Source organism: Barbatula barbatula (genome assembly GCF_947034865.1).
Source record: "Barbatula barbatula genome assembly, chromosome: 8".
In the NCBI taxonomy this organism is placed as follows: Eukaryota; Metazoa; Chordata; class Actinopteri; order Cypriniformes; family Nemacheilidae; genus Barbatula; species Barbatula barbatula.
In genome coordinates, this window is record NC_136771.1 from 7,174,003 (window position 1) to 7,189,440 (window position 15,438).

The 15,438-nt window shown below is 39.0% G+C and overlaps 1 protein-coding gene across 12 annotated transcripts in view; it reads left to right on the forward strand.

Moving 5' to 3' along the window:
- Positions 1–15,438, forward strand: part of nfixa (nuclear factor I/Xa) — a 72,277-nt gene that overhangs the window by 12,896 nt on the left and 43,943 nt on the right. Inside the window, exon 1 of one of the 12 annotated variants that reach the window (XM_079462784.1) lies at positions 14,342–15,101. The exons of 10 other annotated variants lie outside the window; for them this stretch is intronic. In XM_079462784.1, the coding sequence (XP_079318910.1) occupies positions 15,099–15,101 (3 nt within the window). In that variant the 5' untranslated portion in view covers positions 14,342–15,098. Of the gene's footprint in view, positions 1–14,341; positions 15,102–15,438 lie in introns of those variants that run through there. One more of the 12 variants, XM_079462783.1, reaches the window with a different exon arrangement.

The window sequence follows — 15,438 nt, forward strand, 5'->3', positions numbered from 1 at the left end:
TTTGTTTAGGATATTTTTGTATTCACTCTATTCAAGTTGTTTAGGGATATTCTGTTATATTGTTGTTCTTTGTAATGTACTGTGTTCTATTCTATTCCGTTCCACGCACTCTGTTCTATTCTACTTACATTTGTTTAGGGTTATCTTAGTTTTGCGCTCTTCTCGTGTTTGGGTTATTTTATAATATTCTTTTCTATTTTATTATTTTGCCATTTGCTCTGTGCATTTACGGTTATTGTATTCTAACATGCTCAGCTCTATTCTTTTTCTGTTCTGGTGCAATTGATCTGTTTTTGTTGTGTTCCATAGTTCTGTTCTCTGATGTGTTCGTGTGTCACCGTGTGTCACCGTGTGAGTCTTTAGAACCTTAACTGAGCATGAAATGAGAGAGAAAAAACTCCTAGAGTTACAAGGCGTTTTTATAAAGGCTTTCCAATGAATGCGTGTGCGAGTGTGTTTGATGAGCCTGTGGCTCTCTGTGTTGATGATAAATACAGAGTTGTTTATAGTGTTTTATAGTAGCACAGTAGCTGAAGAGGCCTGCTGTACAGTTGGCCTAAGACACTCAAGGTCGATTATTTCTGTCCTGCTCTCTCTCGCTCTCAGAAGAGTGGAATCAGAAATCTTACAGTCATTTGGAGTTACCACCGTTATTTTATTTTAAGTAGAGCTGTACGTTCTGCAGATCCTGTAGAAGTTTAATAGCTTATTTATTATTGTCGAAATAATAATACATCTGCATGAATTTGAAAGCTTGTCTGCATGGCTTGTGCAGTTGGCCATTGCCCTGCCTATGGATGCTTGACCTTTGGATTGAATCATGACTCATTCAGCGGGGCCGTGTGCTGCCACTGAAGCATCATCAGGGCTTAAATAATAAATACAAATATATTCTATAATTTCGTCTCCCCACAAAGGAAGACACATTGGTCCTGAAGAAAAAAGGGAATAGAAGAAAGAATATACATTGTTGTGCTTGGTGTTTGGGAAGTATGCAGAATAACACTCGATACGCAAATCTTCCCAAACACATGCAGAATTTTGCATTACTTTGATATGAACGCTAAACTGTAGAGCTTGTGAGCACAGCAATCTCGAGGGGAAAAATAACAATTAGTCTTTTCTGTCATTTACTCAAACATTCCACCAGAGCACCTAGCTTGAATGTACACATGAACTTCAGGACTCATTATTTGCAAATGCAGACTATGAAGATGGTACTGCTCGATTGTAGTTTGTTTACCATCAATAAACAAACAAATATGCACATTTTATTTTTTAGAAGCTTGTATTTGCTCGTTTCCAAAACAGTTTGTTGCCTTGCTGTTTACAGCCTGTATAGACAGCTGTCTATTAAGGGATCATGACATAAACCACATTTTCTCTGCATAGCCAGCATCTCCGTGCATGTTACAACATACAGCATTTTTCATTTGATTTTGACATTGAAAGATTTAATGAACATTTTATAGTTTTGTGGTCATTAATTTTTTTTGGTCCATTAAGGTTTGTGATGATGTCATGATTTAAAGTCCCGATCATCCTAAATAGAGGCCCATTGAGAAATTAACTTTCAAAAGCTTTGTACAGCGTTAATATCAAACATATCATTGTAATCATGTCAACACTAGTCTGACTCATTCAACACAACCTCGGGCCGAGAAATATGGAGCATGCAGTTACCACATGTTATTTGATTGAGGTACGTCCTGTAATCCTGCGTAATCTGGCTCAGGTCTGTTAGGGATTAATTGATTGCGATATCTAATCTTAACGGAGCATTATTTATGATGGTTATCATTGAAATTGCCCGTAATGGCAGATAATTATGGCCAGCTGTGGTCAATCTCAGATTAGCTTTTAAAGTCAACACGCATTACAGTAAACCATCGCAGATGTGTAATATCCACACACCCACCCTTCACTTTAATCTAAGCATCATGTTTGTGGAATGCAAGAACATAGGCAACTCCACTCTCTCCTGACCTCAAATGAAAGACATTAGCGCTTTTAAACACACACATAGAACTTTGCCACTTCTACAGTGTTGATGCTGAAAGTCTGGATAATTTTTCTGTAAAATATGATTGATTATGCTAAATCATTATATATTTAATATTTAATTATTTTTTGTTTATTTTCTAATCATGTATTTGATCTAATCCTGTAAAAAAATGATGTTCAAATTCTTTGCAAATTGAATTATTATATATACATGCACAATGTTGCTTTCTTATGCTGAGAGATTTATGCAAATGCCTGATTCTAAGTATTCAATTATGTCACATAATTCATTCTACACTTTTCGTGTTATGGTCATGAATGTTGGTTCAAATCATTTGACTAGTAAAAGACATGCTATTAAGAGACATGCTTTATTTGAGTACTGTTTAGGAAATACTTTTATTGCCCCAACTGCCAGAAAATTTCAACTTCTTTCAACCCAAAACACTGGGCTTTTTTAACCCATATTTGGATCGAACATAAACTTTTTACTGGGTTAATTGAACCTATAGGCTGGGTACGTCCCTTTTTGACCCAACGCTATATTCCAGCATTATTTAGAGTGTAAAATTGAGAACATCTTAGACGTGGAGGTAGGACCTTTCGAAGTTTGACCTGGGTAAATGCTGGGATGGTAACCACCTGGCAACCTCCTAGAACACTTGCACAGTTTCTCATTAAAGCGGCCATAACTCTGTTTCTGCATATCTCATGTTGATCTTGAGTATTTACAGAATAGTACTTCAGATAGCCTTAGAGTCTTTACATTACAGCTGTACCATTATTTCCGAAACCACTCTCCTTGGTTGATGCGTGGGCGTGCCACGTGCTTTTTCCATTTTGTCCAATAAGGGACTAAGAAAAGTTTGTTACGAAACTGATTTTCATGTTCGAATTTTATTTTCCGAAACCTACACGACTGCTGGGGGAATGTATCGAGCACAGAAATACTATGCCATACGTCCAACTTGTTTTTTCTCAACTTGACCATTTGAAGCATGAGAAGACAACACGTTTAACATTGTAAATAAATCAGAATGCATGAAACACCGTTCCACGGCCACTTTAATTACAAATATGCCGCAAATCTTTTTTATGTGCCACTGTGGATGTTTGTGGACCAACCGCTATTACTGTTGATCTTAGATAAGTTAGGTCATGCATATGATCATATGGACAGGATTTTGGTTTGAAAACTGGCTGCTGATCAGGCTTTACCCTAATGCATTTTGGGAGGAATCTGGTAAAAAGGGAGGGATAGTGGTTTTCCGATGATTGGAGAGGGATGGTGGTTTTTAAACGAGTGCACGGAGAGATGGTGGTTTTTAAAGGCGTGGAGGAGGTGATGTTTATTGACTTACAGACCAAGCCTTAGAGCATTACTAGAGAAGAATGGATGGCAGGGGTCCAGGCATGAGGGCGCTGGAGAGAGAGAGAGAGCGAGAGAGCGAGAGAGAGAGAGTATGTGTGTGTGTTTAAATATGTACCTTTAAGAGGAATGAGAGTTGGGTAAATGGTAAAAAATGAGTGAGGGGAAAAACAAACTAGCATCAATCACCAATCAATCTGTTTTAAACAGATGTTTATTTTTTGTATCGGTGTTAAAAATGGGTGTAGGATGACTGTTCCCTCTCTCTCTTTTTGCACCACCACACACACTTGTTAAATGGGAGATTTAAATGACGTTCTTAGAAATTCTGTTGTAGACATTACACACTTGGCTTTTAAAGAGCAAACGTATTGAAAAATCAGCGACTGGGACGTCAAATGGCTCAATTAATCACAGGCTCTCCGATATCTTTTATCCAGTAAAATAGCCTCTGTGAATGAGGCCCATTGCAGTGGGGCGACTCGGGCCACGTGGCCCGCTGCCAGCGTCCAGCCTCACTCCTGCGATATGTGTGTTTAGACTGGCTTTCACCGAGGTGGTAAAATTCAACATCCATCCTGAAGGCAGAGCACAGTCGTTGCACTGAGTAATGCCAGCCTTTCACCCGTGCCGCCCACCACAGGAAAGAGAGAGGGGCAGTATTTAAAGGCTCGCTCGAAATGTTTTGGCAGGGATGTAATCGTGATCCTGGCATTGGAATCGTCCTCAGTCTGAGGAATTGGGTCATGTTCGGGTTAACATTCTGTCTGCTGTTAAACTCGCAAAGAATTAATAAATGAGCTCGATATTTGGCAACATCTGACAGCGCTTATCGTTAAGTCCAGAGTCAACTGTCAATGCGTGCCGTTTCATGAACGTTTTGTGTTTCGGTGTCCAATTGGCTGCTTTGTTGGCGATGATGTCATGTGATCATTACAGCGGCTGGCGGATCAATTGATTCAAGATCGTAATGGAAGAGATCACAGAATATTGGTGGAGGGATGTTCTGCATTTAGTCACAGAGAATTTCTGTAACGTAGGTCAAAAACTCAACTAGCATGAATAGGGTGCTAACTGTAATAATAAAATGCGTTTGGGAGCCAAACTTTAAGTTTTTTGTTCTTGTTCTCCTTATCACCTCCATTTTAAGCACTCATCACTGCCACATACACACAAGCTGCAAAGACTCATGGGCCACTTTTAGAAAGTGTATAGTAATAATACTTTTCATATGGTTTAACCAATAATTACAGCAATGTGTTATACTGGCCTCATTTTAATCACTTTATTCATCAAAACAGCAAATGCTAATCTTTTTTTAAGACTACATTTTCAAGAGCAGTGTAGTCAAAGGAATGTTTGTAATTATTTAGGGATAATTGCTTTGACAATTGCTTAATAACCTTGACTGTCTTCATGCATTATTCTTATAAACTTAAATGGATAGTTTTATGTATCCTCGTTTCATTAAAATTCTGTACATGACTCTTTGTTCTGTAGAACACAAAACAAAATATTTTGAGAAACGTGTTTTGTGTCCCTATAATGGAGGTCAATGGGGGTCAATGTTGTACAGAATATCTTCTTTTGTGTTCTGCAAAAGAAAGTCAAATAGATTTGGAGTAACTTGAGGGTGAGTAAATGATGTAGGAACTTTCGTCTAAGGGTCTTTCGTCTTTTAAATGTGACTACATATAGCACATTGTGCATGTACAACTGTATGTTAGTATTACTTAAAGGAATAGTTCACCCAAAAACAAGAATTCTGTCATCATTTACTCAGCCCCTAGTTGTTTTCAAACCTGTGTAAATTTTGTTATTCTGCTGAACACAACAAATATATAAGAATGTTTGTAACTAAACAGTTCTGAGGCACTATTGAGATCCAATGGAAAAAACTACAATGGTAGTCAAGGGTCCCCCAGATCTGTTTAATACTCAACCATTTGTTCAAAACTATGAAACGAAATCCAAACATCAAAAACATTATTGTTACCACCATCTCTGAATATTAGCTAGTTCTCTATTCCCAACCCTAACTAGACTGACTGTTTTTATTCATTGTATCTAAGAGGTAAGGCCTCGGGTACCAGCATTGATATGCACATATTGGATTTCTTAAGGGGATGCAAAGGAATGCTAACCATATTATCCCACTTAAGAGGCTCTTAGGGTTGCCAAGTTTTGTCCGGAGAACTTTGTGCATTGTGCTTTCCTGCCCTCAGTGGTCTTCTCTGTGGCCACAGTCCTTTGGAATGCATCTGAATTGTACTGTTGCCAGATATTATCGCTTCGATCAATGTCTCATGCTCCTACAATGCACCTTGCTGGGTTTAGGTATTTTGTTCATCTTATCTGAGTGAGCCAGGAAACACAGACCTGTGGGTTTCGTACAGTCTGTTACCGGCTGGGACAGGGAGACCGTGTAATTTTTTCTCTTGATTTTGTCCTCTGGCGTGGATCCATTGCCACACCCCACCAGTATTTAAAGCAGTCGTTGTGTAGTCATTGATTTCCAGGTCTAAGAACTCAGAGTACTGTGAATGCACTGGGTAAAATCCCACAACGGGCCCAACGGAAGAAATTGGATCAGGCACTGGGGAACTGTGGCGAAAAACTTCTGGACAAATTGTGCATTGAGCGCTCGAAAAGGCCCTTAACTCCTTCCTGTTTTTATCTATTCTGAAGCCCCACAATTTTGCAGTCCTCCACAGTGTGGCCCATCTTCTGTCACTACTTTTCATGTTTAACGTAATTGATTCAGCCCTGTTAACTTCTGTAAACAGATAACCTGAGTCACTAGTCATAGTGTTTAAATTTAGAACCGCAAGACTTCTAGAATCAGCTTCTCATGTCGTTTTAAGAACATATCCTTTTGTATTTCATTGACTGGAGTAAGTCATATAGGTTTGGATCTTCAAGAATGTTCATTTTTGGGTAGCTGTTCTATTAAGTTTATTACAGAAAGGTTGTGTTTTGGTTAACGGATGTCAAGTCTGTCTCACCAAGCCGGTGATATCTCTTCGTGGAGACCTAAGATCTATGTCCCTTCTTTTCTCTTGGTTTGTTATGATCATTTTAAACTCTTGCTAAACGTTCATGCAAGCACAGCTTAGTTAAACTTCCTATGTGTGCAGGCATAAAGTGTCATACATCTGAATATATAAAGCAGGTTTTCCATCAGGCAGTGTGAGAAACGTAGAGCCTTTAGCCCTGAATCCATTTGGCGGCTTTTTTTGGCGCACCTGTCCACAGGTGTCAGCACCATGAGACCTGAGCAAACATGCAGAGCTCTGCAGCCAAACAGAGGTCGGGTTAGCGTGTGTACAGAATTCATATCTTGTTGCATTCTGGAGAGAAGCTCGGGATGCATAGACAAGATGGAGGCAGAGGCAGTGCTAAAACATTTCAGCTGTTCTTTAACCCTGTATCTGACTAAATGTGTTTTTTGCATTTTTGTTTTAAATCTCATTCTACAGCCTTTAAAGTGTATTTTATCCATTTAGGTTCTTGTAGGTTTTAGACACAGATGAGGTGGTTACATCTGAATGTGTGGGGAGAGGGCTCTCTCTGACTCGGTCTTCACCGTGCTTTAAAGAGCTTCAGTCCAGCTGTTTCAGATTTGATTTCCAGCTGTCTGGTTGCCAAGGTCTAGTGAGCTTTGTTTTAATGGATAATGATGATGGTGGTTATGACGATAATGACGGTTGCGGTTGTCATGTAGAGAAAAGGGAGAGGTTCGTAATATTTCAAGATTTACTTTTCCTGTACCTGCCAGGCAGCTAAAAACGCAGTAAAAGAATTGCAGTTCAAGTTTTTCTCCAATGCTGTCATAGACTGTGCCAGTAAACGCACAACTCGTTCTCACGCTCCAGTCTTGACCAACGTATTACCGTACTTGTAAACACAGATGCACACACATTCTTACCTCAGCTGTGGCGAGCAAACACACACACACACACACACACTCCCTCCTCCCGGATTAAGCATACTATAATGGGAAATCCCTCAGTGCATGCAGTGTTACCCACTCATTACCACTGCACCTGTCCTGAAATGACAGCAGTAATGCAGGACAAAATCTAATGAGAGAAAACCATTGACAGATGAGACGAATGCTGAGAGAGAGAGAGGGGGAGAGAGAGAGAGATAGAGTTCTATGTGAAGAAATGTAAAGAAATCATTTGGGACCAGTTGTGAGGTCATTCCAGTAGTATCAATGGATTTTGTTATTTTTAATTGTTAAGTCAACGATATTGAAGGTCTGGAACTTATCGCCGCTTCCCCTGTATACATTCACGTACATTCAATTGTCGAACGTACATTCAATTGTCAAATGTTAACAGCAACAAAATGATTATACGTTTATGATTATACATACACTTTTAAGCATTAAGCATTTAGTCGATCGTGATGAATTCTTATAGCAACCGTTGTAAACACGACAGCTTACTTCTTAGATCAGACGGCTTCGTATTGTTTCCTATGCGGACCATTAAAGATCGCGACAAGCACGTCTCCCAGAAATCCTGTGAAATTTAACCAATCAGATGACGAGTTTGAACGTGCTGAAGTGATTCCAGAAAAGTGTGCCTTGTGCATCAGACGTCTATCCAACGTTCCGTGGGCATAACGTCTGAGACTAACTGGTGGATGGATAGAACCCCCCCTTTTTGTTTAGATAAATATAAGGGCTGTTGAAAGATTAATCTTGATTAATCAAATCAGAATAAATATTTGCGTTTACATAATATATGTCTGTGTACTGTGCATAATCATTTTGTATTTATAAATCATACATGCATATATTCAATTGTTAAACATAAATTAACCATCTAAATATTTCCTAAATATGTTTAAATGTATGTATGTGCATGTTTTTGTGTTTAACTTTATTCTGGATGGGATTTATCGCGATTAATCGTTTGGCAGCCCTAATAAATATATCTTTAGATTTTTATTTAGATATATATTTGTTCAATATATATTTTATTTATCTAATATATATTTTTACATTTCGCTGCTGTACTTCTAAAACCTCATATCGCCATATTTCTTGATTTTTATTGGCATAAATCTTTAGTATTACTCATTCTTTGTTTTTCACTGGGTTTCGCAAATATCTAACCAATAAAAAGCATGCTTGTCAACTTTGACAGCACAGTAATCATTTAGAAAGTACAGTGTTTTTTTCCATTTTCCATTAAAACCTGCTCACTAGTTATTAAGTTATAAATATTAATATCATTAATGAATATGAATATATAAAAATAGGTCCATTCATAAGTAAGTCATTAGACCTAACAAACAATCGCACACTCATACACGCTTCCACATCAACTGTATTCTTTCCTTAACAATGGATTTCCTCATAGCTTGTGTATCTCATTGTACACATGTGTGAGCGTTTCATGCAGCCAGGGCCATTCAGGTTCACCTTTTGCCATAGTAACTTAATACATCCAGTCACCAAAGAGTGTGTGTGTGTGCGTGTGTGCACTTTTTGCTAAGCTTAACTGTCAAAGTTTACATCATGCTAATGACAGAATCAGTAGTCTGTCAGCCAGAGTTGTTTTTTTCAGCATATGAATGACACATGGTTAGTTTTACTGTAGGGCTGTCAGAGCTGTTTGCATTAATGTTGACACAGGCTTGAATAATTGACTAGCAGAACTAATGGAATCGTCAGTGTAATCCCTGATATTTTGGATGTTTGGTCTCTCCACAGTTACAGTAAACACCCCTATCACAATCATAATTGAAATCATTGCCCTGTAGCTGTGTCTGAATGAAGAGTAGGAAATACTGGAGCAGTGTGTGTGTGTGTGTGTGTGTGTGTGTGTGTGCGTGCGTGCGTGTGTGGCACAATTGTGACATAATGAATCTGTGTTTGAAAGCAGGGAATTCAAAACAGGTCAATGAGGAAATGGGGTTTAAAGCCCCAGTGCACAGTAAAACAATGGTATATCTAAAAGAAAAGAAAAGTTAGAAAATAATTAAAACGACTGACAGTATATAGGGGGCTAGAGTCCAAAAAAGAGACAGACGACATGACCAGTGCGTGTCTGTGGTTAAGAGTGAGAACCAGAGATGGGAAGAGAGAGGGAGACTGAGTTGAGAAGATAGATAGAAAGAAACCAGAAAGACAGGAGGTGGTGGGTGCCTCATTTGCATAAAGGGTAGGGCATGATGCCCAGTTGAGGAGAAGGGTTGGCAGCGTGCCTCGCAGAGTGGCAGAGGAAAAAGAAAAGAATGTGAATAAAAGCAAGAGGGAGAAAGAGAGAGAGAGAGAGGGTGTTGGAGAGCTACGAACATCTCTAGTTTAAAGCTGGCACTTGGCACTCGCTGCTGAAATATCAACCGTAATTACACCGTAGTTATTTACAGTTTGTGATGGATGTAGCCTATATGCTGTAACTCAACGGCGTCATGACTGAGCACCACTGACGATTCTAGGATTTCAGCTTTAAGCCCCATTCACACCAACAACAAATGAATCGCTGGAGGTCGTCGGGTTTCCGCGCTGTTAGCTGCTAGTAGGCCTTCTCGACTGGTGCATCCAACTGTATCAGGCTGTCTGCGCTCTCATTATTTGTTATCGCTTTGAAACGCTGTTGATTTTATCATGAAATTGAACTCTACCTAACTTTGTTGAATTGGCAACCGATGTTGCCCATGTTAAATCGAACTCTTTATTGATAATGTGTGATGTTGCCAAACGTGTGAATGACCCGAAAAAGCATAAGGTAAAACTGATGCTGGCAGGTAAAAATAAACAAATAAATATATCTTAAATATGTAAATTAAATCGTCTCCTTAAAATTTTTCTTCCCCAGGAAAACTCGCACGCACGCACGGAGCACAGCGAGCGCGCACACGCACGCATCCACAGTAGTATTTATTTATTTAGGTCGTCGGTCAGTCAGAGCGGCTGTTTTTAGTCGCTGCGCTGTAGTGTCACGCCGTGCTCGTCTCCGCGTTTTTTTCACGTTACACTTCAGCAGTCAGCTGACTGATCTGTGAGAGAAACCGAGTTCAGAGCTCTGATCTACCGACACACTACGCAAACCGCGGACGGAAACAAATTATTCAAGTCGCGAATGCCTCAACTTTCACAACTCCATCGAGCATGCGTCTCTATCATAGTATTAGCCTCATTACTAAAGTTGTGAATGCGCATGTGATTGACAGGATGACTCCTGAAAGGCATTATCACATCAGTGATTGTGTTATACATTTTATTCAGTCCAGCTCTGCATCACTATCGCATATCAAAAACGTATATTATTTTACTCAGATTGTAGGCTATACGCGTTTTTTAGTATATCACATGAACTGCGTGACCTATTTATTTCGTAGGCCTGTATGCCGTGTTAATTCTTGGCTTGAGCTATCTCACCAGTTTTGCTGTGCGCTGAAACTATTTACCATGCACAGCGCAGAACTCACTTTAATTATTCCCAGATTTCCACACGTGTTGGAAACGTGTCAGTTTATAAAAGTGAAGTAAATTGCAGACGAAGCACAAAAGCTTTTCAAAAAACACCTTTATTCTCCGCGGTAAATAGACGGGTTTATTTATGTCCGCTTGGCATTCAAATGTTTTCATATTCTATTCGATTTGAAGGGTCGAAGTTTTAGTAAAATGAGCTTTGTGTATCCATATAGGCATTCACGTAGTTCTTTGTGTATCCATATAGGCATTCACGTAGTTCTTTGTGTATCCATATAGGCATTCACGTAGGCCTGATGAAGAAATATGAAGATATTTTTCTGTTCTTGGCATTAAAGCGAATATGTGTTGGTAGATATTTTGGTTATATGTGGGTATTGAAATATATTAGAATAAAAATAAAATCATATGTATGGTGAATGTATTGGTATATTTTCTTTATGTATAGGCTATATTTTTTTAAGGTAAATGCTACACTTGACTGCACTGAATTATTATGGGGAACGTAACCTTAACATAACGCCTCAACAAAGTTGGCTCTGGTTTTTTTTAGAAAAATTATATAATTTCGTTTTTAGATTATAAATAACTAAATAACACGTGCATTTTAATCTTGCTGTTTATTTCTTCATTTTACAAACTTGTTAAGGGGGCTAGAGTTCTCTGAAATGTCTTGTATTTTATTTGGTCAATGTACCCTATTCGATTTCGTTCGTTAAAGAAACAAAAGAGAGAAAAAAACTTGAATTTCACCGTCCCGTCGTTTTTTTGTCAGAGCTATGCTTTATGTTGGGTCCTCTAGGGGCATATTGTCTCTCTTTGTAAAGATGCGTTAATAATATTTGCGTAATATTTTGGGAGAAACAGTTCTCTGTATTAACAGAGCCCTATAGTTCATGTTAGACCTTAAAGCCCCTGCGCTTCATGCAGGCTCCGTCTCGTGCCTTTTTTTCCATAGTGGAAAGAGGAAATTGCCATAGTGATGGAGCTCGAGCTTGCTCGAATTCTACAAAAAAAAAAACGATAATGGTTCACACAGGATTCTCGTCGAATAAATGTCAACTCGTTTCCAAATGCAAAAAGCGAGAAAGCTAGAAATTATTTATAAAACGCGTTCATATCAGAGCAGACCGACGACAGAGGTTTGGTAGGCTATATTTTGCAGAATCCCTTTTACAAGCAACGGTTTAATTTGGTATCTTTTGCATTAAACCTGCTTCAGAATTCATCACTGTCTACTTATGGAAATATTTATATTTTATTTCTAATCTTTATTTGATTCAGCCTGTTTTAGCATAGGCTGGTCAGGAAGTCCAAATCTAAGGCATTACTTAAAGTTTGTTGCCGTTTTCTGTACCCGTTTAACGGCATACAAGCCCCACAGACAAAATAATAATTTGTAGTGGATTCAATATTTAGGTGGAAAAAAAGGAGAAAAACGTATTTAAGGTGCATTGTGGGTACGCTGCATATGTGGCGTAATACAGACCAACTGGCAATTTCAGCACAGATTCTGGAAATGGTTTGTGTGTGTTGCTGAGTTTTCTTTAGCAGTCTCTGCCTTTTTCTCTCTTTTTCTGGAAGAAGTGAACACTGCGTCGAAAAAACACAGCCAAGCGAGACAGCCTTCGTGAAAATCTCACTCGCTTTCTCAAACCTTTTATCTTCCTCGTTTCCCTTTTCCTTGCGAACAAAGGTCACTGTTTAGAAAGAAGAGTGTTATACAGAGATAAGAACTGTGTTTTAAAAGAGTTTGAATGAGGGACGTACACAGACTCAGTGAAAAAAGGCAGCAGGCTGTGGAAAGTGAGCAGACATTATTTACATGCTGTTTATGGCCTCCATGTTGATTTAATCTCATGACAACAGCACACCGTTCATACGGTGGTAAAATCGTTCAAAATTATGTCATTTAAGATATGCTGTCATTTATTCAGCCAATACTTCATGCAACAGCATTGAACTTCTTGATGAGGGCTTTCTCACCGTTTAAGTCATTAAGTAATTCCATTTAAATTGGACATGAATTAAGCAAAATGAATTGCACATCAATGGTGCGTTCATAAACAAAATGACAAACAAACTTGACGCCCGGTTGTGTCATTGTTTAGATAGGAAACGCTGGATTTACACAGCAAGCACTTACTGGCAACTGCAAAATCTGCATCGTGCTATGGAAAGGAGGCTACTTCACCCGGCTCTTGGGCAGGCATGCTTCTCGCCCTAAGGTGCCGCATAGCCCTGAAAGAGTGGCATATGCTGCGTAAACTCGTTGCAGGGATTAGACAAGATTAAATCTCTTGATGTCAATCTGCTCAAGTAAAACAATCTCCATGGCTTGGTCAACAGATCATTACGGATCATTAAAGACAGGGCTTTTGATAGGCCTTGGAATTCTTTTAAAGTGTCTAAAATACTGTGGGGTTTAATTAGTTTGGTAGGCTACGTATGGTAATTAATTTGTCTTTCAGGGGGTGACTATAAGGATGGCTTAATGTCCTTGGGCCAGAATTTTTGGTCTGTTGACGAAACTGTCCCAGTCCTTATAGGGCCAATGCCTTGTTTCTACATATTGTGATTGTTCACCATATGGACTACAGGTGCATTGCAGACTCAAACATTTTCGCTGATGCATATAACATTGTTTGACTTTGCTTATTTAATTATGTCCCAAAGACTAGCTGGCAAATTGATACAAAAACTTGTGATGTTCTTGGATGCAGATCACAGTATGCCTTGTTTACCTGAAAAGGTTTAGATGTTTTCAAGTAACATTTTAGGTGTATTATTAAAAAGATTAATCATTGTTTATTTTCTACAAAGAAAACTCAATGTTTAATGACATATCTAAAAGCATTTCTTTCACTCAAAAAATAAAATGTACACATTTTGCAGCTGGGGCAGGTTCAAAATGGGGCCATTTTGTCAAATCATTATTTTCGACTTTGACAGGACTTTAGGGAAAGTTAGAGAATGTCTTTCTCTATATGCTTTGCTGTCACTCTTTGTGTGTGTGCTGAATCTAAAGGCAGCTGCTGGTCTGTAGCGTCCGCTGGGAGTTGTGGCCCGCGTGTTTACACAGCTCTCGGTGGAGGGAGAGCACAGGGCATGCGGGGACAATCTGTGTTTGCTTGCTTGGTGGAGGTGATAGTAAGTGGATTCGTGGATTGATAAAAGTGTGCGTGCGTTCAAATTAGATTTTTGAGGAGAAGTAAAATTGTGGGTACAAAGGCAATACACACAGCATTGTCGATTGATGCATGTAAAATAAATGTGCTTTGGACTTTGCAACTGCACAAGATAGGAACTTGTTAATTTGGCAAAGTTAGAAGCCAACCCACTGACCGAACCCTACACTGTCTCCCCTTCAATGCATCAACCCCCCCAGACTGTTGCTCCGTCTATTCCCCCCTCCCTATTTTCCTACCTCCCTCCCATTCAGCCCTTCAAGCGTGCGTATTGGCTGAGCGTTCGGGCACCCGGTGCCAAATAGGTGGGCTCAGCTTTGCGCTGGCACACTCTGAGGCAATGGATAGGAAAAGAGCTTGGAGAGGAAGAGAGAGATAGAGTTGGAGAGAAAATGAGAAAAAAAGAAGCTTCTATCGGGTTTGCCAGCGGTCGTATGCGCTCTTCCAACATTGATTCGGTCCTCTTTTTTTGCTCTTCATTCGCTCCTCTCTATACCCCCCCACCCTCACTGTCTCTCTCTCTCTTTCTCTCTGTCTGTCTTTCATTCTCTCTCTATCTCTCGCTCTCTGTGAGTCAAATGCAGAGCACGCATATCTGAACAAACACCACTTACTGCTTTGCCAAACATTTTTTCTCTTTGTTGCGCTATTTGTGTCTTTATTTGTGTACATTTTTTCCTCTAACTGTGAGTACAATACTTTTTGATTACGATCAGTTTCATTTTTCGCTTTCGTGTTTTTACATGGAAATTTATTTTGTTGTCGTGTTTGTATTTTCACTGGCATAGTCCCCAAATGTTTTCAATTTTTTTTTTCTCACTGCTTTATTAAATATGAATCTCCTGCTTTCCCATTTCTTTTCACTTACTTTTACTTGATTTCAACTTTTTTTTAATAATTCGATTTAAAATCCATCCCTTTTTTGTCTCTTGCGATTTGTAATTTTTTGCAAAAAAACCCAAGATTTTTTTTGCCTTCATACAGTAACAGTCAGGGCATGTAGTGTTGAGCTGAGTGCAAGAGGGCGTTTCACTTTTTGTTTTGACTCAGCAGCGACCAGCACGGTTTATGATGAAAGTACAAAATGGTAACTATTAACAACTATTTTTGTTGCATGTCTTTTGTGTTTGTGTGTGGTGTGCTGCTTCGGTGTCCGTGCGGTCTTGGGTTGTAGTTTGGATCAGGATGCGCGGTAGCAGGGGTTGGTTGTGCGGTTTGGCACAAGGAGCAGTGAGCAGCTGTTATGGACTCTTTTGCGTCTGTCCCTCAAAAACATAATTGTCTGCTTTGAACTGTGGTTTGATGAAGAACGTTTTCAAATATCAACAAAAGAGAGAAAGAAATGTGGAGTTAAAACTATAATTTAATATATTTTTGAGGTCTAATGAAATGCATCTTTACATTTTTTTAATTACATGCATATT